Source organism: Pteropus alecto, unplaced genomic scaffold (assembly GCF_000325575.1).
Source record: "Pteropus alecto unplaced genomic scaffold, ASM32557v1 scaffold63, whole genome shotgun sequence".
In the NCBI taxonomy this organism is placed as follows: domain Eukaryota; kingdom Metazoa; phylum Chordata; class Mammalia; order Chiroptera; family Pteropodidae; genus Pteropus; species Pteropus alecto.
Window position 1 is genome coordinate 1,195,047 of NW_006434897.1, and position 26,526 is coordinate 1,221,572.

General features: G+C 33.1%; 1 protein-coding gene across 4 annotated transcripts in view; it reads right to left on the minus strand.

The window, feature by feature from the left end:
• FAM13A (family with sequence similarity 13 member A) overlaps positions 1-26,526 on the minus strand; it is a 240,562-nt gene that overhangs the window by 181,424 nt on the left and 32,612 nt on the right. For 3 of the 4 annotated variants that reach the window (XM_015588464.2, XM_015588465.2, XM_006910727.3), the window contains exon 4: positions 13,118-13,295. The exons of the other annotated variant lie outside the window; for it this stretch is intronic. In XM_015588464.2, coding sequence (XP_015443950.1) covers positions 13,118-13,295 — 178 coding nt within the window. The remainder of the gene's footprint in view (positions 1-13,117; positions 13,296-26,526) is intronic. 4 annotated transcript variants of the gene reach the window in all.

Consider the following 26,526-nt stretch of genomic DNA (forward strand, 5'->3'; position numbering starts at 1 on the left):
CTCTGGCATATATACTCAAATATTCACATGATCAAGATCTCTACTATAAACTCTACTGCAACACTTATCACAACTGTAATTCTGTAATTATTTATGAAATTTCCCTCTTCCCTCATAAAGCATGAGCTCCCTGATGGTAAGAACCATGTTGTCTGACCAACATCTAGCACACTGACTGCTGGTATATAGTATGTGCTCAAAAAAAATTGGTAAATTAATATTTACCAGATAATACATAAAAATTATAGAAACTGAAATAACAAAATCTTAATACTGAAAAGAAATTCATATGTAATTTAGTATCAGATAGAGGGCTAGAAAAATTAAGTAACTTCTTAAAGTCACAAAGTTGCTTACGAGCAGAGGAAGGAGTAGAATTCTGCTCTTTTAAGACTGAGTCTTGACAGTAACCTCATGGGAGAAAATAAAAAAACAATTGTATATGTAGAAGGCAGATATGGGTGTGTAAGATGATAAATCTGTACATGAGGTCATATACATTCAACAATAATGTTGAGAATATAAATTTGCCATTAGATTTTGTCAACAGTGAAAAACATGTTCCCTTACTCTCACACACACACACGCACACACACACTCGCTATTTATGCCTAAATTAACTGCCTGTCATCACTGGATGATGATGCAAAGAGTTTAAAAGACCAATAGCTATTTTCAAGGTTATGCTTGAGCAAGACATGTGGCACTGATTTATTTATATTCTGAAGTCCTATAGGCAGCAACCACACTGCATTACTAAATTGATTTTGCTTTCTCTTGAATTTTCTTTTAGAGATATGAAATGTGAGAAAAGCAGAAACATCAGAATCTGCATTTACTTTTTTCCCCCCAAAAGAAAGAGTATTCATTTTAAATGCTTTCTTCAATTTTTAAAAGTTGTAATTAAAACTGACTATACACGCACGGGCCACAGCAAGGCCAGTGTTACAATGAAAGTCATTAATCACGCAAATAACCCATGACTGGTGAGACCGAGTACAGGGCAGTAAATAACATCTGTAGTATTATCTTGAGAAAATATGTGATCTAGTGGAAAACACGGCAGACTCGGAGTCAGAGGACATCCTATTCTTAGTCTTCCTGCTTTCTGGTGATAAAACTTGTAGCCAGTCATCGACACCCACCCACCAGCCACCCCATGGATCCTTATGCCACTTTTTGCAAAATAAAATCATCTGGACTTCTCTCTTCCTAAGATTGATATAAAGATCATGAATGTGTAAGTCTTTCGAAAGTATGTTTGAAGGAAAACATGCAATCTCATTTAAAAAATATTATTTAATAGCATAGTGTTGATATCATCGGGCTGGGCATTTCTCATTAATAAACAACCGACTGACTTAAAGGACCTTGAATTTATGCTGGACAGTGTATTTCATGAGATGATCATTAACTTCTCGGCAGATGTTATTGCTTAATCACTACATTTCCACAAAGACTGAAGGACTCTAGGGATTATTTTTAAAAGGATAAGAAATCTTTGACTCTGACCCCAATCAGCAATGTTCAACCTTTAAGCCTGGTTATTCTCTAGAGAAGTATATTCTAGAGAATAGTTCACACATTTTGAAAACAGTGCCTCACAATGACACGGTAAAAGACCTGCAAAACATCTACATTTTGTTCTTCCTCACGTAAACATTGACCAAAAAATGCGCTAAATGAGCTAAAGCTGCTAGGAAAAAAAAAAAAAATCAGTTTCTTGCAATATAATGTTATTATTTCACATAAGAAAAAGTATAAATGACACTGTATATTTTCAATACTATTGGCTGCTATTTTATACGTTACAAACAAGCAGTTAATCGACTTGCTGGGCAACCACTTGAAGATCTAATGCTATCTCTTGAGTAAGACCAGGGTCAAAAAGCCTATGTTCTGGTTCTTTTGTTTGAAAAACCAAGGCTTGAAGCATTATTATCATCACTAACCACAATAATAAAGTTTGCTCTACCTTTCACACAGAATATTGACAGGAACACTATGTATGATTCACATAAAATTATAAATTATCATGATTCTTGGAACAAAATAAGTGGACACTGAATGGAGAATTTTCGTTATCATCTTCAATATGTAATTTAATTTCTTGTGATTCAAACTCATGTTCTTAGCTGATTATAATAGGAATAATAGACGAGCTTACTATTACACTGAACTATATAAAATTGTAATAACTCACCATTTTGAACTAGAAAAAATGATAGTCTTATATGGTTCAACCTAACATTTCTATCCGTTTGACCAAAGGACAATGATAATGTAGAAATCTTTCTGTACATTTGCTTTTTCCCTCTCTAAAAAGCAATTGATATTCTCTTGCCTAGTTCAGTTTCAATTGGAACAGACCAAAATAAATGTTATCAGTTCTACTTTAGCTCTATAATCCCCAAAACTGATACTATATGCACTTTAATTTTTTTATCTATAAAAGTACGAGAGTACCAACTATGCTTATGGATTCACCAGAAATAGATGACTGAACGTGCTTTTTGTATATGCGCAAACTTCAATATGATACAACAGAAAGTCCTGGCTATAAACAAATAAAAATGATGTTAACTAAAAGATTTAAATGGCATGGAAAACATATACAATTTAATTTTTGAAAAAAATAGGATTAAAAAGGTATATAAAATTTAAAATTTTAAAAATAATATACATATGGGCACAAGGCTGGAAGAAAATAGATTAAAAATCCAAAGTTATTATTTCTAAATAATGAATTAGTGGATGATTTTCACTGTATACATTATAATTTTCCATATTTTTCAAGCTTCTATAATTTTAAGAAACAAAAATACATAAGTAAAAACTGGACTAAGTGGGATTATTTGTCATTTTATTAAATGAATGACTCAATATTAAATATTCCAACTATACCTGATAAACCTAAAAGCTCAATGGAAATTTTTAAATCTAGAAAAATATTCTGACATTCTGGGATAACATATACATGTTATTCAAGACAATCCTGAAAAAGAATAAAGTGAAGAATACCACTCATGACACTAAACTATAAAGGGTATGATACTAGCAACACACAAGCAGATAGATCAGTGTAGAATAGAGCCCAGAGAAGGCCAAAAAACATGTAAGAATTTGATGTAATTATAAAGTGACATTTTGAATCACTTGGCAAAGGCATGAATTACTCTCTAAATGTTGTCTGATTACCAGGCTAATTATTTCAGTGAACAATTACATCCTTAAATTGTATCTTATTCCCAAGTAAATTCCACTAGAATTCAGTATTTAAAATATTAAAAAACTTTAAATGTAAGATGAAAAATAAAAGAATATTTAATAGCTTTTAGATTTATTAAAAAACTATAAATCTAAGATGAAATATAAGGGACTACTTAATAAATTTTAGATTCCATATACCTTTTCAAAGATAATTTCCACATTAAATGTGAAACTGAAAAATTATTGAGACAATATAAGTAAATATTCTTATAACTCTGAGGTAGAAGACCTTTTAAAGATAAGCTAAACAACACAAATTGATGCATAGGATTAATAAAATCTTTAACTTCTTTGTGGCAAGAAGTATAAATTATGAGTTCAAATTTAAATTATAAGCTGTGAGAGATAGTTCCAATACATAACAGGTTAATAGTCGTACTATAAAAGGAACTCTTAAAAATCAATTACAAAAAGGTACCAGCTTAGGAAAACTGGAAGAAAAAAGAGAAAAAGGAAATTTACAAAAGAAAAACTATATGGGAAAACAGATTTTTAAATATGACAAACCTCACTGTAATCAAAAAAGCAAAAATTTTTAAAGAAATAATGTTCAATTACATTAGCAAATATGAAAAGGAATGATAAACCAGTACTGGAGGAGGTGTGAGAAAGGGGAGACATACATACATTGCTGCTTACGAACTGGTAGAACCTTTCAATGAAGAAAAAATTCTGATGATATGAATATTCTTTGACTAGGCAAGTCTACTTCTAAAAGTACATCCAAAGAAAATAATTAGTGAAGTGTGAAAAATGTATGTTCAAGAATAGTCACTGCAAAGCTCTTTATAGGGGAAACAGTTACAGAGTGGTGATTAAGAGCTCAGAGCTGAGGAGCCAAGCTGTCTGGATTCGGAAGCCTGATGCTAACCTTTCCCTAGCCGTGTGACTTCAGCAATTTAAACTTTTTGTACTTCAGTTTCTTCATGTATAGAGATAATAACAGTACTTGTCTCATAAGGTTTTAAGGATAAAATTAGCAAATAAATGAAAAGCACATTGCTAGGAACTTAGTAAGCACTCAATAAATATTACCTATTACTATTGCTGAGAAAAAAATCGTGAAATGCCATTTGAAGAGATTGCTTAAATAAAGGATATTGATCAAAAGATCACAATGCTATGCTGTCATTAGAAATGATGATGTAGAATTATATTTATAAGCATAGAAAAACATCATGATAGAGGATATTCAGTTTTAAAATAAAGGTTATAATGCAGTATTATTTTATTACTCCATCTTTAATCAAACATATATAAGTGAGCATATAAAGAATGTGGAAGCACATAAGCCAAAGTGTGAACTAAAGCTGGGTAGTAAAATTATGGATGATTTTCATCTTTATTTTTTTGCTTTTTTGGTTTGAAAAAAGTTTTTTTTTTTTCCCCTAAAATTGACATGCTACTTTTGTAATAAAAAATAAATGTATACCCATTTTGAAAAAAGTCAACTTGAATGTCAATTCTAACAGTTGCCAGTTACAGTGGGATTATAACACAAAAGCGTGGGCAATGAAGTTAACCATTGGAAAGGTCTGGTATAGGTTTTAGTAGAGAAAGGCCAAACTCCCCAATCACGCATTCTTTATTATGTCAGATAAACGTTTATGGATGACAGTATAAATACGATTGTGTTAAAAATTAAATAACCTGCATGTTATGAATAGATACGTTAATAGGTTATAAATATATGACTGTGTGAGATTGGATTTGGGCTTAATTTTTAAAAAATGTTAACTATACTTTTTAATCCAGATTACCCATTTTCCAAAAGTAACATTTGGGCTGCAAATCAAACAAGCTGCTTAGTAGCAGTTAACAGATAAGTTAGTTAACAGCAACATTGTAGGTTTATCTGGTTACATATCCTGTTTGTGTCTACAAATTTAGCTGAACTCATCTAATATGTACTGATATTGTCCAAATACCTAATTATACACACATACAATCATGCAACTACAGGTTATGAATTAGTGATTTGGTATGATTAATTTATTGTGTTACTTTTTTCTGCAAGATTTGAAGGAGGCCAATAGCAGTTTCAAAACCTGTGTTATGCTGCCACTAGACAAAATGTAACATCTTAGATGAAGCACATGTGGAAAGCTTTATCACTCAAAACTGAAAATTGATTTATCTCAAGTTTTAGAAATATCTATATTACAGATGTTACTGATGAGCATTAAAGCAGTTGTTTCAAGAGACAGAATTTACAGATCTGTAGTCAAAGGCAAAGGAAGTAAAGAAATGAAACAGAATTTGATCAAAATGGCTTACTCATCAGTAGCAATTAGGTTTAATTATTGGAGATTAAATTTTGATGTTACTGATATTATTAAATGATGGAAATGAAGGATGCACAATGGGTTTAATGCAAAGTGCCAAGAATATTAACCACCAACCAAAAAAACAGTATCTCAGCTAAAAGTCATTAGGGAGACTTTGGTTTCTTCATCCTCATTTAACAAATAGATTTTTCAATGAACTCTAACACTAAATACAAATATTTCAATTTTTCTAATATTATTCTCAGCATTGACCACTGTTTTGTCAAAGGAAACTGCAAATTCAGAGTCACATAATAATATTGAGAAGTATAACATTTACAGTGGATCTGCTTTTAATGAGAAAATTAGGTCCCAAAGTCAGCATATGAAAAAAAAATCATGTATACTCAACATTATCCTTTAAAATTCTTAAAGTACAATGTATCTCACCATATTAATTAGTCTTCCTCCTATATTGGAAGTTTTCTGTGTCCTTAGCTGTACATTGCCTTAGAACAGATTCTCAAGAAAACAGAGACTGAGCCAAGGATGAGGATGTTGGTGCAATACTTTGAGAGTAGAAATACAGGTCAGCATGGGTGAGGAAAGGATATAAGTAGGGATGTGAAACAATATATAGTGTGCATAGCTATTTCACAAAGAATCCCAAAGGCAAACAACAGTTTGCTTGACAAACATTATGTTTGGCAGTCTGGAATTCAACAGATGGGATGCAAGAGTAAGCTATGTGATGGGTATTCCACGAGCCAGAGAAAGAAGGGATCCACCTAATTTCCTACTGACTCCTGTTTCCCATTGGCAAAGTTCATTCAGAAGGATTTAACTGTTCTAGACTTTCAGGTTGCCTTATCTAGCCTCTCTGGCAGCCCATCAAGAACTGAGATACTAGCACAGGGTCCAAAAGTGACGGAAGAAGCCAGAAACTCTGGGCAGGTGGCTGGTTGACCAAGCTGCAAGGGAGCAGCTAAGAAGGATCCAGCATTCTCAAGGATGGTGAAAGGTCAGTCCCTGGTGACAGATTGGTCTGGAAGGGGAATAGTGCCTGGGCAATCTGAGGAAGTCATAAGACTTGTGTCAGATACAAGTACTAAGTTGAAGAAATTGGTTTGTAATTAAAATTTTCATTGGACAAAATATTTTTCCTTAAATATTAAAAAAATATATTTAATAATGTAGGAAGCTTATAATTTGTAAGAAGAAAGTGAAAACTAAGACAACTGAGGCAAGAAGAATGTCATATCTCCCATCTCATGTTTCTAAGGAGCCCACTTCACTATGTGGTACAACGGCCAAATCTATAAATCCTGATCTTTCCCTTAATGCAATTTTAAACGTATTTAGTTAAATGCACATGTATTCCAACAGAACTCTACCAACTGTCTACTATCCACCAGGACATTCTCTTATGATCTTAAGATTCAAAGCAAACTCTGTAGGTCCCATTTTATAGAAAATTTAACAGAAAAATTAATAATGCAGAAAGTCAAACCTACCAAGTGGCAGAACAAAGGCTAGACTAATTTTCTTTATTATGTCAGGCTATTCAAACCACTGAATATACAGTACCTGTTTCAATAATTACCAAAACTTGGGGGAAAAAAAAAACTTGGGGAAATCAATTCCTGCTAAACTCTAAGAATAATATTTTTCAAGAGGATTTTTACTTATTTTAGAAACTGGAATATATAGGAATTTCCTTAGAAAAATCATATAGAACATATACAACTTACAGTCTAAAGTTTGCTGAAATTTTCATAGAAAAACACTTATTACTGTGATATATTATAAAAACATTATTATAACATTGTTATGGAAATGTAGTTGACTCGGTGGGGTGCCAATCAGATGACCCTCTCGTGATGGAGGTATTCATTACTCCAGTTGTTGAGAGTGTTGCCTGCTTATGGCTCATGGCTGAACTCTTCCCAAGATTATAGCACCTCCCTGGGCACGGCTTCTACCCAATGACTAAAGGGAATAGGATAAAAGGACCAACCTCCTTGACTTAAAATGGGCTATCTCTGAAAGGCCATCCCAGCTCCTAAGTAACTGTGGGACTGAGTGAGGCTTTTGTTACAACTGCATGAAAATTCAACTTCTTTTGCATAATTCTGGTTGCAAAGAGTAGTATCCAGCAGAACTCTTGCTTGAAACCTCAGTCTCAGGGTGTGGATCCTGGACAATCCAGCACGTAAGAAGTTATACAATAATACTGAAAGTGATGTGACAAAATGATACTGAGAGAAAAATTAGAATTTTAAATGAGTTTATTGGGGGAAGAGAGACTAAAAATAAATATTCAACAAGGGGAAAAAAACCCTGAGGACCCGATAGGAAAATGGGCAAAAGACCTGAACACATTAAGAGAAAGGCAAATGACCTTTAAAAAGTAAAGATGTGCAACTTCATTCACAATAAAATAAATGCATATGAAACTGATAGCACTGGCAATGAACAATCTAAAAATAAAATTAAGAAAATAACTTTACTTGGAATAGCAATCAAAAGAATAAAATAAGAATGGGTTTAACAAAAGAAGTGTAAAACTTATGCTCTGAAAACTATAAAAATTGTTGAAAGAAATTAAAGAAGACTTAAGGAAATGGAAAGACATCCCACGTTCATGGATTGGAAGATATAATATTAAGATGGGAGTATTCTCCACCTTGATTTACAGATTTGACAGAATTCTTATCAAATTACCCACTGGCTTCTTTGCAGAAACGTAGAAGCTGATTCTAAAATTCAAATGGAAATTCAAGGGACCTATAATAACTAAAATTAATCTTGAAAAAGACAAACCAAGTCAGAAGACTTAAACTTCCTTATTTCAAAACTTACTAAAAAGTTACAGTAATCTAGACAGTGTGGTACTGGCATAAGGACAGATATGTTGATCAGTGAAATAAAACTAAGAGTCCAGAAATAAACCCTAAAAATTATGGTCAGTTAATTTTCAACAAGAATGCTAAGATAATTCAATGAGGAAAAATAGTCTTTTCTACAAATAGTACAAAGATAGCTGCACATCCACAGGCAAAGGCATCAAGTTCAACTCCCTCCTTACCCTGAACAAAAATTAACTTCAAATTAACTCATAGACCTAAATGTAAGAGTTCAAACTATAAAACTCTTAAAAGAAAATATCTTCATGAGTTAGGTGTAACCTTCTCAGAAACAACACCAAAAGCAAAAGTGACAAAGAGAAAACAGATGTATTGAACTTCAATATTAAATAATCTGCGCTTGAAAAATATATAAAAGACTCATAACTCAATAATAAAGCCAAATAACCCAATTAAAAATGGGCACAGGATCTGAATATACATTTTTCTAAAGATATACAAATGGCCAACAAGCATATAAGATATTTAACATCATTATTCATCAGGGAAATGCAAATCAAAACCACAATAAGACACCACTTACCATGGAGATTCTAAACTCTCTCTTTAAGAGAAAATGTAATAGAAAAATAGAAAATAAGGAACCACACAAAATCCAGAAACAAACTCATGTATGTGTAAGAAGTCAATATGTAATAGAGTTGGCATGGTAAAATAGCAAGAAGGTATACTACTCAATAAGTGGTTTGGCAAAAATTGGCTAAGTATTTGAAGAAAAATCAAACTGGATCCATACATGATATATAGAAAAGAAATTTAGATAAAGTATAACAAAAGAAATATATGTGTATTGTAATTAACTTTGATATTAAGACAATATTATTAAAGAAGACATAAGTCCCCACATAAACAAAAAGGGGGCAAGTTAATGCATTTAAGTAAATTAAAAAATTTAAAAATTAATATAATAAATTATCATAAATACAAAGATAAAGGCATACAATAGAATAAAAAAATTTTTGCGATTTTTATAACAGACAAAAGATTCTTTTTTAGAAGACCTAAAGAACACTCACAGAATGTAAATTGGTACAACTACTATGAAAAACAGTATGGAAGTTCCTCAAAAAAATTAAAAATAGAACTACTGTAAAAGCCAGCAATTCCACTTCTGGGTATTCATATGAAAAAAATAAAAACATTAATTTGAAAAGATATATGCACCTCTATGTTCACTGCAGTTACAATAGCCAAGATATGGAAATGACCTAAATGTAGATTAATGACTGAATGGACAAAAATGTGGTATATATATACATAAGGGAATATTTAGCCGTAAAAAAATAAATCTTGCCATTTGTGACAACATGAAGGGATCTCAGGGGGCATTATGCTAAATGAATAAGTCAGGGAAAGACAAATACTGAATGATTCCACTTATACGTGAAATCTAAAAATCAAAGCAAATGAACAAACAAAAGAAAACGGATATAAAGAACAGACTGGTGGTTACCAGATGTGGGGGGTGATGAGGTGGGTGAAATGGATGAAGGGTGTAAAGACGTACAAGCTTCCAGTTAGAAAATAAATAAGTCATGGTGATGTAAAGTAGAGCATGGTGGTAATAGTCAATAATGCTGTGTCACATATTTGAAAGTTGCTAAGAGAATAAATCTCAAAAGTCATCACAAAATCAAAAAATTTGTAACTTTGGTAACAAATGGTAACTAGACTTATAATGTGGTGATTATTTCATACACAAATATTGAATCATTATGTTGTAAACCTGAAACTAATATGTGTCAATTATATCTCAAAAAACTCCCACAAAGCAATAAGAACCAAAAACAAAAGATAAATAAAAGACAAGCACGATATATGAACAGAAGACACAGAGGAACACAAATACTAATGACTACCCATCAAAACCTAAAAATATATTCTAATTCATAAATAATTAAGATATCATTTTTTCCCATTAGATCAACAAGAATTTAAATATATGATAACACAGCATAGCAAGGTTACAGGGCAACGAGTATTATGAAATACCAATGACAGAAATGTAAATTGTTATAGCCCTATGAAGGGTACCACACATTAATTTTAAAATGTATAAACCCCTCAGATGAGCATTTACCCTTCTAAGTTATTAATTCTATAGAAATAGTTGCAGATGTACATGAAGAGTCATGGGATGTTTACTGCAACTGTTTTAATATCAAAATTTGACAGTGTTGGTGCTCATCAAGAGACAGAAACAAGTTAGGAGAAATTCACACTATTCAATACTTAAAAATGAATAACATATATAAATACACTGACATTAAAAGTTCCAGTGCTACCATTAAGAAAAATCTAGCTTCGCAATATATACATCATGATCCAATTTATATTAAAAAATATTTTATGTTTGTGTTCAGAAAGGATAAAAAGATATATATATAGAGAGATATATATAGAGAGATCTCTCTCTACATATATATATACACATATACATATATATACATACACACACACACACACACATACGTGTGTATATATATATCTCCACACACACACACACACTCATGTAAAGTTTTATCTCCAGGCTTTGGAATGAGAAGGACTAATGAAGGATATTTTATTTTTATTCAACATACTTATATATTGTTTGACTATTTTACAATGATGATATTCCCTGATCATTTAAATTTAGTAAGCCTTTAACAGGATGTATATGTTAAACCCTGGTAATTAACATTCACCTAGAAGCCTGAACATCAAACAATCATATATTGTCAGTGTATTCTTTCTTTTGTTATAATTATATATTTCATTGCCAATATCATTTTGTATCTGAAATTTTATATTTTTCAAAAATTATTATTTCATGAGGATGTTCCTTTATTAGAAAGTCTCCTTATGTATTGACTATATAATGTATCCACCTTAGTTATTAAGAAAAGTGTTTCCTTTGTCCTTTAGTGGTTCATTGTGAGGATTATCCTTGTGTGGTAGCTTTCCACTGATCATATTTATAACATATGTGGACCAACTGTATGTAGTCACTGGACTTAGAGGAAATTCAGGGGCAAAATAAACCACTTTTGACTTAGACAGAGGAAATTCAGGGACAAAATAAACCACTTTTGCCTCTTCAGAATCAATAAGATAAATGAGACAATACAGTATTTGGTAAGTATTCAATAAACACTATCTGTTTTAAGCATTATTCTCAATTTCAGTAAGAGAAGTACCTAGCAGTGACTTCTTTATCAGTTTAGAAATACATACCAATTAGTAGATCACAACGTTTATATACTGTTATTGAACTGTACAATTAAAATGGTTAAAATGGTATACTTTGTTACATTTTACCACCATAAAAAATTTTTAAAGCCATACTACTTAGTAGAGCCTATAATAAAAACTCATTACTCATTTGATATTTTGATTGACTAAATGAAGCAGTTTACTAGAAACTCCAGATCAAGCCCAATCCAATGAATCAGCAATGAGGTATGGATCTACGTGTTACTAAAGAAGTATTCTATTAACGATTTTTTCCGCCTGTCTAGAATCTAGGGTTTCAAAATTGCTGAACAGTTTTCTACTTACCTTTATTTCTTACATGCAGGTCACCAAAGGTTTACTCTGCAGAGAGGACTAAAAAGAACAGATATAGCATTTTTTTTTTTTTTTTTTTACCACCACAGAGCTCCTGAATAAGAAATTAGTGGAGCTTGTGTTTGAGACATTTATTCACCAGACCCTAACATATCTTATAAAATGACATTATTTAAAATTTAAATCTCTAAGGTTACAATGGGGGTAGTTATTAAGATAGAACTTCTCCCTATAGTAGGCTGTGAAAGTTCTAGAACCCTGCAGCCACTATGATCTAAGCCAGAATTTATATGTAGACAGTCGTTCTGGGGACTGTAAAATTACTAGTTCGGGTCAACTGAATGTGTCTAAATTAATGGAGTGGATAAGCAAATATACTATTAAAAAAAAAAAAAACTTGCTGAGAATTTCTGAGAGCTTTTAAAATGTGAGTGTTCTCTCTTTCCTTATAACTAGAAGGAATGTGGTTGGTATCAGTGGGGATTAATAGGAGAGTTAAAAGCGAAGTCCCTGGATTGAAAGATCATGTTTCATACATTAAAGAGTTATTAAGAATAACAGGGAAAAAAATAAAAAAGTTTTACAAAATTTTTTCTGGCTAGTGATATAGTACCCACTGTGGAAACTAGTTTATTTTTCATCTAATTTATTCCTAGAAAATAAGTGTAGCTGAGATTACATTTTTCTGTCACAGACATATTCTGCTTATAATTTTCCATCTATTAGCAATGATATGAACTTTTAGCAATGATTTATCACTATTAAAAAAATTATGCACTATCATATTCCTCCCCTCTCTGCTAATCAATGTTTCAGACTAGATTTTTTTAAATGCTCTTTTTGGTGAAAGTAAATCTTATTTCCAGAATTTTAAATAAGGTCATCTAAAATATTACAAATTAGTTTCATAAAAAGGTATATCTGCCTTCTTCAAAATGGAGACCAAAAACAAGGCTAAAATGCCCAATAGCAAGATGGAACTTTTGCAACATAAACCGGTTGACTTTTCAGTCCTAAATATGCTTCTATACCCCAGTAATTTCAGGCACTGGTAAAGGAAAAGGAGTGTATGATGACGTTAAAAGCAAAATTCCACTAACTTACTGAAAGCAATTGGGTCCAAATATAGTAGCGAGATTGTGAACATTCATGCGATTCTGCACATGGTGCTGGGCTACTTTGGTCAAGAACTGGCATAGGTACTTGAGGAGACAGTAGTGGGTGTATGGTAGTTCTTTTAGTAAGTCTCTTAAGCTACTCTCCTGAGCATCACTTCTGTCATCTGAAAAGAAAGAATAAAAAATGTTCTCAGGCATATTCCACAGTAATGATTAAAAAAGTATACAGGTATATTAAATTCTAACATATTATTCAGAAAAAAAATTCCTAAAAACTAAAATAGGCCATCAAATAAGAGGCATTTTTCCCTTTTCTTTGCTCTTTAAGCACTTAACTTTTTTTGTTAAAAAATTCCTAACTTGTTCAAGACACCCTGAAAACCATGAACTTTATTCACTGCATAAAATGAGTTCGATTTTGTGTTTTCTTCACCAAAAGTAAGATGTTTGGGTTTTTGTCCATAGTGGAATATTTCATTTGATTTTTGTGTTCAAGTTTGGTAAAAACAAGAATCTCTTATTTGAATAAAATATGATACGAGACACTTTCCTGGGTCACCATGAGCAACACTAAACAGTGGTCAGGAACCTGTGCACAGAGAAAATTGAAGGGAATTTTTTATTTCTATATAGCTTTTTAATCTCTCATAGTTTATTATATGCCTCTCATACAAATGCCTAATAATCTTGTTTTAGGTCCCAAATATTTAACTATGCTTCAAAATTCACAAGCAGACATATGAAAAATTTCCCCTCAATTCTCAAAGGTTTATTTTGTCAATATTTAAACACAGTTAAGTTGCTATCTTAAGTAATTTTGTATACTACTTGCTATTAGAAAAATTCAAATCTTTTCTAGCAAATACTTTAGGGGAATAATCACAATCCATCCTTTAGACAGATGTCTAATAGAATGAAAACTTAATTCAGTTATAATTAATATGCATTGAATTTTTTAATTTAGATAGGTCAGCTGCTTTAGCCAGTCTAGTGAATAAGAAACAGAAAAGTGAGGCAAATGAAATGCAACAGAAGATGAGTCAGTGTTACAAAATACATGCATGACATGATGCCATTGCAGGAAGTAGGAACACAGAAAACACACAGACCATCACGTAAAGTGCCACTGACTGGCTGAAGAGCACAAGAGAAGAATCCAAGTTCAGGAGTCACTTCCTGGGTTAAGACTCTGGTTCTGCCACCTGCTACAGCAGTCCCTCTTTACCCACCATTTCCCTTTCCCTGGTTTCAGTTACCTGACGTCAACCACAGTCACAAATTATTACATAATAATTCCAGAAATAAACAATTCCTAAGTTTTAGGTTGTGTGCTGGTCTGAGTAGTGTGATGAAATTCCATGCCACGCTGCTCCGCCCTGCCCGGAATATGAATCATCCCTTTGTCCAGCATCACCACTCTGCAGACACTTTCTGCCTGTTAGTCACCAAGTAACCTTTGGTTATCAGACTGTCAGTGCTTGCGTTCAAGTAACCCTTATTTTACCTAATAATGGCCCCAAAGCTCAAGAGTAGTGATGCTGGCAATTTGGATATGCCAAAGAAAACGCTAAAGTGTTTCCTTTAAGTGAAAAAGTGAAAGTTCTCAACTTAATAAGGCAAGAAGAAAAATCGTATGCTGAGGTTGCTAAAATCTACAGCAAAAATCTTTGGTCCTTGAAATTGTGAAAAAAAAATTTGTGCTGTCGCATCTCAAACTGCAAAAGTTAGAGCCATCGTGCTTAGTTAAGATGGTAAAGGCATTAAATTTGTGAGTAGAAGACATGAACAGAAAACGTGTTCCGATTGACAGCAATGTATTGTGCCAGAAAGCATTGAAATTATACAGAGATTTTTAGCAGGGCATCCCCTGAAACAAATGACACCAAGCCATTTACTCCAAGTAAGAAATAGGTTTGAACTGAAAAATGTAAAATTTACTGGAGAGAGCAGTCATAAAACTTTTATTACCATATATTGTTATAATTGTTCTATTCTATTAGTTATTGTTGTTAATATATTACTGTGCCGAATTTATAAATTAAACTATACCATAGGTATGTACATATAGGAAAAACATAGTATATATAGGGTTTGGTATATCTGAGGTTTCAGGCACCCATTGGGCATCTTGGAATGTATCCCCCACAGATAACAAGTGACTACTGTAACTGTGTGAACTTAGATTCTTTACTAAATTGTTTCCTTATTTGTAAATGGTAATATCAACTATCTCATAGGGCTGTGACAAGGATTAAATGAGTTGACAGTTGTAAATTACTTAAAACAGAATGGCTGACACATACTAAGTGCTATGAAAGTTATTTGTTAAATAAACACAGTAACTCCTTTTATTTTACCTTCATTAGCACACTGAGGTTATAATGAAAAGCGTTTTAATATGAGCCCATTTCACCTAACATTCTAACATTACAGATGTTAGAATAAGTGATGCTGCCCAAAATGTATAGACTGAATCTTTGCTAGAATACTTTGGAGAATATTCTATTTATGATAAGTTTTTTCTTACTGGTCAAGAAATGATGTTATCCAATAAACTATATAATGTTTACAGTGAAATAGATTTCTTGATATTAGAAGTTTTCAATACTAATTTAAATTATCTTTATATGAATCTTTATATAGAAAACCCTAATGATTCCACCAAAAAAAAAAAAAAACTACTAGAAACAATAAACAAGGACAGTAAAATTGCAGGATACAAAATTAATATACATAATTCCCCTGCATTCCTATATACTAACAATGAAATTTCAGAAAAAGCAACAGAAAAAACAATTCCATTTGCAATTATAACAAAAAGAATAAAACACCTAGGAATAAACTTAACAAAAGACGTGAAGAATTTATACACTGAAAAGTACAAGACATTATTAAAAGAAATTGAAGACACATAAAATGTAAAGATACTGTGTTCATAGATTGGAAGAATCAACATAAAATGGCCATGTTAACCAAGGCAATAGATGAATTTAAAGAAATTCCCATCAAAATCCCAATAGCATTTTTTAAAGAAATAGAACAAAAAATTAAATTTGTATGGAACCACAAAAAACTCTGAATAGCCAGTGATTCTGAGGAACAAGACCAAAGCCAGAGGTATCACATTCCTTTATTTCAAATTATACAAAGCGACAATAATCAAAATAGCATGGTATTGGCAGAACAACAGACACGGACCAATGGAACAGAACAGAAAGCTCAGAAATAAATTCATAGATATGGGCAAATAATTTTTGACAAAGGAGTCAAAAACATACAATGGAGAAAAAAGAGCATCTTCAATAAATGGTGCTGGGAAAATTGGAAAGCTTCATGAAAAACAAAGAAACCAGATTGCAATTTGTCACCATATACAAAAATTAACTCAAATGGATCAAAGACCTATATATAAGATCTGAAAAAAGAAAATGCACAGAAGAAAACATAAGTACTAAACTTATAAATCTTGGTCTTAGAGAAGAGTTTATTAATTTGACCCCAAAGGCAAAGGAAGTGAAAGCAAAAGTAAATGAATGGGACCATATCAAACTAAAAAGCTTCTTTACAGCAAAAGAAACCATCGACAAAGCATAAAAGCAACTAACTGAATGGGAGAAGATATCTGCACCACCTCAGATAAGGGGCTAATATTCAAAACATATAAAGAATTCATACAATTCGACAACAAATCCAATTAAAAAATAGGCAGAGGACCTGAACAGATACTTCTCCCAAGAAGACATACAAATAGCCAACAGATACATTAAAAAAAGCTCAACCCTACTAGCTGTAAGAGAAATGCAAATCGAAACCAGAATAAGATACCATCTCATACCTGTTAGAATACCTATTACCAACAAGAAAAGAAATAACAAGTGTTGGAGAGGTTGTAGAGAAAAAGGAACCCTCATACACTGCAGGTGGGAATGAAAATCGGTACCACCATTATGGAAAACAGCATTGGGGTTCCTCAAAAAATTAAGAATAGAGCTACCACATGACCCAGCAATCACTGTTCTGGGTATCTGACATATTTAAAAACATTTATTTGTAAAGATACGTGTACCCCTATGTTCACTGCAGTATTCAAGGTGGCCAAGACCTGGAAACAACCTAAGTGTCCTTCGACAGATGATTGGATAAAGTTGTGGTATGTATATACAATAGAGTACCAGTCAGCCATAAGAAAAAATGGATGGATTGTGGGAATATCATGCTAAGCAAAATAAGTCAGAGGGAAAAGAACGAGAATCATATGATTTCACTCATATGTGGGATATAAAATGGAAAGCAACAAATGAACAAACCAAACAAACAAAAAAGTCATTAATACAGACAACTATATGGTGGTCACCAAAGAGTCAGGGGGTTGAGGGAGGTAGAAGGAGATAAAGGAGTCAAATATATGGTTACGGAAGGAGACTTGACTTTGGGTGGTGAACACACATGTAATATTCAGATGATGTATTATAGAATTGCACACCTGACACTTATATAATGTTATTAACCAATGTCACTCCGATATACTTAAAATTTTTAAAAATTACTTTTAAAAAGAAATCATATTCAAATACTTTGATAATCCATAAAACATTTAATATATTGCTTATAATGGCATTCACTGCACTATGGTCTTGACTAGCAGAGTCAAGATTTACTTGACTAGCAGTAAAAAAAGGGAAATAATTAAGTTTGGAGTGATTAAAAAGTAACTGAAGATGACCCACTTCACATACCTCTATATTATAAAGATAAATAAATATGAACTAAAAGAAAACGTAATCTTATTTTGCCTTTCTTTTTTTACAATAATTAATTTAGAGTGAGTCTGGATGTCTTCACGGTGTGTTCTGTTTAAAATTGTAGTTTAACTCCCACCACTTAAGAGTACAAGCAACAGCATTCCTACAGCCTTGATACTGGGCTGTCCGTCTGACTCTGAAGTGAAAAATCAAATCCTAAGGCAGGCAATGTGTGAAGACACCAGGTCAAATAAAATAAATACTCAAAATAGTTATTAATTTATGATGACAATATGTTAGGAAAAAAACAGCACTTTCATTATTTACTTCCGATTTTTGAAATCCAATAAATAATCTTCCCAGGAAATAAAATGGACAAAAAATGGAAAGGGAGACAGATACAGAGAATCTCAAACTTATTAACAAAATAACATTAAATCCTTTATGACATGAATGGAAGAATCACCAAATGAGTTCTCAAGAAGCAAAAGTAGTTGAAGGAAAAATGTCATATCTATATCCTTCTATCCCAAAGCATTTCCATTTCCTCTGATGGAAGACAGATTCACTGATTCACTCACTGGGCAAGTATGAGTGTCCTTTACTTTGGTGGTTTTGAAAGCAGCATACCACATTTGAATCTTAGATTGTCATAATTTACCTCCTGAATCTTTGTTTAAATATACTGGCAGTGCAGTAAACACCTTAATTTATCGGCATGACATTTCTCCTCACCTCTTTTCATACTGATTATGTGCTAACATACTGAGAATCTGCAATTTGCACTGCATTTCCAGAAATGTGTGGTAAATAGTACATTATTGCCAGACAGTAGCAATCTTATAAACAAGATTTCTTACATGAAAGAATAATCATTGCTCAACTCCTTAGAGGGTTTGAAGAATGTCCAGCCGACACTGAGCCGGGGGTGTCTGGGTGCAAATGTGCCTAAAAAGATATCTTTTCATGCTTCTGAGAAAAAAGCTCATGATAATTACTTTATTATTACTTGCATTTCTTTTTGACTTGCTGATACTGAAATATAATAAACACTGCTTTATTCATTCATGTTCTTGCATTTATATTGGTAATTACAATGGCTCCAAGTTCTCATTATAAAAAATAATTAGCAATGCTTCTATTTTTGTGCAAGTTCATAATACAGCCTTATCTCACACTACGTATAATATTTATCACGTTTTCTATGTGCCTGACATTCCTTTAAAAGATACAGGAATAAACAAAACAAACTTCATGCTTTTAAGAAACTTATATTCTAATCAAGAGGAGACAGACAATAATCAAATTAATTACATATATGTATGAAGTGGTAGAAGTGGTAACATAAGTGCTATGATGAAATGTGAAGCAGGATAAGGGGGAACAGAGTAGAGTGGTACAGAGGTGGGGGATGTTATTTCATTCAACAGGGTCAGGGAAGGCCTCTGATATGGAGACGATTGAGCAGAGAGCTAAAGGAAAGAGAAAAGTACATTCTAAGCAGTGGAAACATCAAGTCCTTGTCTCCTGAGGGAGTCTTGGGGCTGAACCAAGTGGTGGTAGGTGGGAGAATGGCAGGAAATGAAATGGCAGGAAATGAAATCTGGACACAGTGTGGAAGGAGCAGATCATTACAGTCTAATTAAAAGCCGTGGTCTTTTTGTTGTCCCCGCTGAGTGACAGTTTTGAGCTGTTGGGAGATCTGACATAAAAGGACCACTTTGGCTGCTGTGCTGAATCTAGACTGTAAGAGGCACAAATGAAAGCAGGGAGATTAGTTAGGGGACTATCGTGACAATCCACAACAGAAAGGCTGGTTGGCCCTGGACCAGGTTGACTGTGGTAAGATGGTCAGACGTGGGTAGGTTCTGGATATAGTTTGTGCCTTCTTTGTTCTATATATGAAAGTTGTTTAATATATGAAAAATAAATGTATAAATAATTCAAGAAATATTTATTGAGCAACTACTCTATGCCAAGCACAATTCTAAACATTTGGGATACATCAGTAAATAAACTGAAATCCTTGCCTTTATGGAGCTTACAGTCTAGTGGGTGAGACATTAAACAATAAATATATAGATAAATAGGGCTAGGGAAAAATTGAGAGTACCAGCTGAAGTGAAGGGTAGTGATTGCAATTATAAATAATTAGATATAAAATTGTCAAGAAGGCCTCATTGAGAATGAATCTGATATTTGTAGGCGATAATAGTAAAAAGTGTACAAACTGGCGAATGTAAGCTCAGAGCTGGAAGCTGAGTTTTAAACATCTTTTAAATTCCCTCAATGCTTTCTTTGCATATAAAAAGTGATTGAGAAATAATTTTAATAGATTGATACACACTTAAGACACACTTTTAAGACACAGTAAGATGAAATAGTGTAGGAATAGACATCTGTATCACAAATATATCTTAAAGAAATGTGAAATAATCTAATCCATTTAAAGAACTAGCTGGTTAAAGTGTTAAGCAGAAATCCAATTACAGAGTTATCTAAATGAGAAAAGGGTTTTTTGGTGGTGGGAGAGTAAGGATACTAAGCAATGCAATTCTACAGAAGTGCCTCAGAAACTAAAGTGAAATGCGTCTCTGCAGAAGTTTAAAATATTTTAACTGTTTTAAACTTTCAGTTATTTCATAATTGGAATAAAAATTAGAATAAGTTATAATTCATAAAGAGTATGAAAGTTTTAAGAAAACTTTGCAGATGGATTATGGTTAATAATTGAAATAGTCATCATTTTCCTTAACATCAATCTTTTCCTAGGACAAGACTAATTTTCTCCATTAGGGAAAAGTGCTACTTCAAATTATTCTCATTTTCTTGAAAGATTTCATTCGTTGTTGGCTAAATTTGGCCCATTTCTCAAGCTAAGATACAAACATATAACTAGCATAGCATACATAGTGTACAGAGAAAGTGGCTTAACACTTAAAAAAAGACTGTATCATAAAAACTTTTTTTTTCAAAGTAGCAAACACTGAACCATGTAACAAGTATTTGCTCTTGTTAAAAAAAGATTATATCATAATCAGCAATTGCTGAACCTATATCACGTGATGGCACCTAACTCTAATCTGACATTTATCCTAGTGCTTGTCACGTGCTTTGACTTTTCAGTGGCCATGAAGTTATACTGTACTTAGAATCCTAGCCTCAGGGAAGAAAAATAAAACTGGTGAAATGCTAATCTCTACCACAATATATCTCAGAGCCATGAAAGGTCACTCATTAAAAGAAGCAAAAATATTTGGCCTCATGGCGCCAGATTTATTAAAGTGGCTTTTTACTTCCTCATTAAGCCTCACAAAAGGATTTATAAAACTTGCTAATTTATTAGACAGAACAATGAGCTGTTACTGACTTTGGAGATGAAGAGAGGTCACAAGCCTGAGCACAGGGACAGCCTTCAGAAACTAAGAAGCCAGCAAGGAAATAAGGATCTCAGCCCTATTACCACATGGAACTGAAAACTGCCACTCACCTGAATGAGCCTGAAAGCAGCTTCTCCCCAGAGCTTTCAATTAAGAACACAGGCTAACACACAATTTGATTTTGGTCTTGTGAGACCTGGAGTAGAGAAACCAGCTGAGCCTCCATACTTCTCATAGAACAGTGAGATCACACATTTGTGCTGTTTTCAGCCACTAAGTCTATGGTAATCTGTTAAAGCAGCAATAGTAATCTAATACATCCCCAGTTAAGAGATGACTGGGCTGAAAGAGAGATGAATTAATTTGTCCATGTTTAGACAGCTACCATGTAGCTGAACTACAGTTCAAATCCGGGCAGTCTGACCTCCGAGTACATACATGATTTGAGCAGTGCACACTAACATAAAGTTAACTGTTATTATTACAGAGCATCTAGCAAACTGTCTCATACATGTAAATATTTAAGAAATGTTTCCTGAATCAACAAACAAGCAAAATTAATGAGCAGTAGGGTGTAGGAATCTTGATTCATTTATGATAAATTATAGCTTCTTAGGTCCTGAGGTATATGTGGAGAACAACATTTTCATAAAAGCCTACATGAATGTCTGGGCACAAAATGTTTTGCAACATGTGAAACTACACAAAACATAAATTATATTTCTTTCTAAATATGCATTCACAAAAGAATGGGAAAAATAACCATAAAATGCCAGCTACCCTGGATTAGACTGAATTTATCTCTGCATTTCATTCCCCATGAGTAAAATCACTCCTTTCGAGTGATGAGAAGCATGTGTACATAATCACATCTTATGGTTAATGGAATTGGTATTTTTCTACATAAAAGGAGAGGCTATATTTTTATGGCTCTCTTGCAACCCTTGACCATGACAAAGTTCTAAAAGGCCTCACACGAATTTCTCAAAGGGCAAGATGATAAACTCACTAATAAAAATTAATTACCATCTATTCTTAGACATTATTAATGAAACTACAAACCATATTCTGATTAGATTCTACAAGATGCAGAGATGTGTTTATTGCCAAATTAGCCAGTATCTACACTGAACTCCTGCTCCCAGAATGAACCTGCATTTTGAACCACGTGGCAAGTATTTGCCTGAAGTAACACACAAGCAAAGGCCTGCAGGCAGAACAAAAAATTAGATAATACTTTACATTTCAACCCTAAAACAAAAAACTAAGTCCTGATGATACCTAAATTGGTCAACAAAGCTGTTACTGTGGGCATTTACTGAGTGCCGAATGCCTATCAGTGGAAACCTGTGGCATGCATAAAAATATAAGAAACATGTAAAATAATTTCAAAATTGTGAGATCATATCTAGGTGATGTTAGACAAACATGTAACAGCTGCAGACCTGTTTATATGGGAATATCAGTATACAGGAGAATTGAAAAAACAATCACAGCACATAGGAAGGAAAGCCTCTGACAATATGCCAACTCAAACAATATTGGCAATATCCCAGCTAAGTAAAACTCAGCTTTCCCTGTGAATCTAGTGCTATATTAAGTGGGAAATAAATAAGTGTGTAGTTAAAACAGCACTGTGTTCGTTCTACTGATGTAACTGACACTATAGCTCAAGCTGTAAGTGGACTGACTGATTTGGTGTCCTATGAGTTAAACCGTCAAGTCCAGCATTAACCCCAGAGTTATTTAAGTCTATTTTAGATTTCCCCTCCTTTTCCCTTAAGTCTTCAAATTTATATATGGACTCAGTGTAGAAGTTCATTACATCCATGAGTTCAGCAGATGTTTAGAACACAGTTTAACAGAGTTAGGACAGAGCTGTAGGTGGCTAGCAAGCCAACCATTTGACATCCCTTCAAATTGATAGCCCTGAAACAAATGCTCAATATTTATTTTATGTGAGTTGACTTTATATTAATACAAGTTGGGCACTTTTTAAAAATAATTCATTTGTTGGCTATCTTCTTTTCCAGCTTAATCCAAATAAGATGCTTCTCACATAAAAGTATTAGTGAAAAATGCGGAATTTACTGAGAATTTCACTCGGTTCACAACAATTCATTCCAAAAATCCCTCAAAGAAATTATCTTCTTGGCTTTGAAGAGCTGGGCCTCCTTTCTCTTTTTCCCCTTCAAGCCCATAATCTTTCTGCTATTAAAAAATTCTATGGTACATACTATGAAGATGACTAAAATAAAAAACACAATAACAGGTGTTGGCAAGGATGTAGAGAAATTAAAATTTTCATTCCTTGTTGATAGAAATGTAAAATAGTGTAATTACTTTAGAAAATTGTTCCTTAAAATGTTAAATATAAAGTCGCCATTTGTCCCGGCAATTCCATTCCTAGGCAAATATCCAAGACAAATGAAAGCATATGTCCATAAAAGAACTTGTCCATAAGTGTTCATAACAGCCAATTATTCATATTATTCATAATAGCCAAAAGCTGAAAATAACCCAAAGTTTATCAATGAATGAATGGATACAGAAAGTGTGATACAGTCATGCAATGGAATATTAACCAGACATAAAGAAGAAGTACTGATATATGTTCCAATCTGGATGAACCTTGTAACTCATGCTAAGTGAAAGTAGCTAGTCACAGAAGACCACATGTTGTGTGATTCCATTTATGTAAAATGTCCATAATAGGCACATCTATATAGGCAGAAAGGAGATTAGTCTTTGCCTAAGGCTGGGAGAAGTGACGGGGGGAAAGGAAGATGGAGAGGAAGGAGTGGGGAGCATCTGCTAATAGGCTTCCAGTTTCTTTCTGAAGTGATAAAAATGTTCTAAAACCTGATAGTAGTGATAGTTGCACTCTGTGAATATACTAAAAACCACAAAATTGTACAATTTAAAAGGGTCAATTTTATGGTGTGTAAACTATATCTCAATAAAGCTACCATAAAGGAATTCTATTGGCTTTAAAATCAAGGATAGGGGAAAAAAATCAGAGAACTTAAATGTAAGTTTATTTATTTCTCCTCCTAATACCTCGCTAAGGTGACAATAAACATTTTAAGAGGTATAAGCCATCAAAAATAAAGAGAATCGAAAAGAGGACAATAGATGAAAGATTTCAACAAATTTACATACACACATTCTCACATATACTTCAAGACCAGTTGTTCTAATGCAGAAAAATTTTGCTTAGTCACGGCTTCTCTTTCCAAGTTTGCATAACCCACTCACTACTTAATACTATTTCACAGTGTCAAAGGCCATTATAAGGAAATAAAAGTTTATATATGTACTCAGCAAACAAAAGATCACCTAGTTGTCAGAATCTACAATCTTAAAGATCATGGGCTATTATAAACACAAATTAGGTTTTTCCTATCACATATAGGAATTAGAACCAACTGGAAGGTCATCAAAATGTATGGAGTCATGTGTGGAAACCTGGGTTTTTAAAAACCACATTTTCACATTTTTAATTCATTCCAGTGGAGGTTTTACAAATCTGAATGACTGGCACCTTGGACAGACATGCAGAAAGCAACCTTTTAATTCTGCTCTGCATTTAGGTCTTGGTAAAAGATGAATAGTTTATATATTTGGCATTGCTTATAGAAAAACTAAAAGGCACATATTGAAAATGAAAAGGGCTTAAACTCGGAGTTTAATATAATGATTCTGTTTTTCATAGACAGAAATTCCTAGTGAATTCCTCACATAAGGAACAAAAACAGAACTCAAGACTCAAGTACAAGTCAGTTTTCTTGATTTCTTTACAATTAGGCATTGTACTGATTAAAATGGCCCTATTATTTGGGTGGTTTTCTTAAGAAAAATAGTTGCTGTCTAAATTATCAAATGCTTTTAAGTTAAAATTCTCAGACACTTTATTTGCACATATTGTTTGCACAGCTGCTATTATAAAATTCTGTTCCATTTAAAGTCGAGTATGGGGTGGCGGTTGAGGGTGGCAAAAGAGAGTCTCCATTTAAGGAGATAGATTGATGGATTGATCACATGTTCTTTCTAAGACTTCACTATAATGACAATAAAATAATGTTTAAAAAATATAAGCACCCAAGGGCAAAAAAAGAACTGTAGTAAAGATAGAAGTAGATTATATTTCAAAGACATCTGGAAGTGAACACAAGTGACTGAAAACAGACTGTTGGAAAGCCTGTCGGTCTTCCAGGGAGCTCACTGCCAGCCCGCACATCTGGGCAGGTGTGCTGTCAGAGAAGAGTGCTGAGGCTTAGTCTCTGAATAACAATAGATTCCCAGACACCTGAGAGAGCTACGGGCTAGAGTAAGAAACAAAATCAAAAATGTAAGGATTAGTGAAAAATCTATTAAGAAATAATGGGCCCATGGGCACAGTCCCACTCCTCTGCTCTTGAGGAACTCCATGGTTGAAGAGAAACATAGGTCCACATACTGACGTTTTGGGTCCCCAAATGAAACAGGCTAGATTTCTCTCTATCTATCCCCATTATCTAATCTTCCTAAAGTGAAGTACACCAGTAGACAAATCTACTGGTCCCACATACAAAACATTCTTAAACCACAACAGCCAAGAATCATATGTTTGAGTAAAGAGATACAAAAAAGAAATCTCACAAAGAGAAATAATAGAGGGAAAAGAAGAAAATCCCCCCTCAAAAAACCACCGAACCCCAAAAGCCTTGTTAGTATCCACAGAAAGATAACAACAGAATGCTATAAAACAAGAATGAAGTGCTTTGAAAAAGAAACTATAAAAGCTAAAACTGTAAAGTTAAAATAAAAAATAAAAAAAACAAGGCTGAGAAATAAAGTGGATTACATTTTGTAGAAAACAGACTTAAAAACAGTGATAAGACATGTAAAGAAACAATATAAGAAATATAATACTGGAACATTTTCAAGACCAAAAGACAGTATTTTCCAGATTGAAGGTAGTTAGTACCGAACACAATGAACAAAGAGACTCCGGAAACAGAAGGTCCAGGCATCCTGATGAGTCCCGGATGATCTTTACAACCGAGTCAAGTGGAAGTAGAAGAAAGAGGGCCAAAGAGGAGTTTCCCAGAAATACTTAAGAAATTAAATAATAATTCTGAAAAAAAAAAATAGCTAACAGTGGATTTATTGGAGCATTTTGGAAAAAAACAGGTTTATAAAAATGATGCAGTGAAAACATAAGACGAATGTGAACATAAGGCAATTCATCACACGCACATACACATACCCTCACATAGACATAAGAAGCC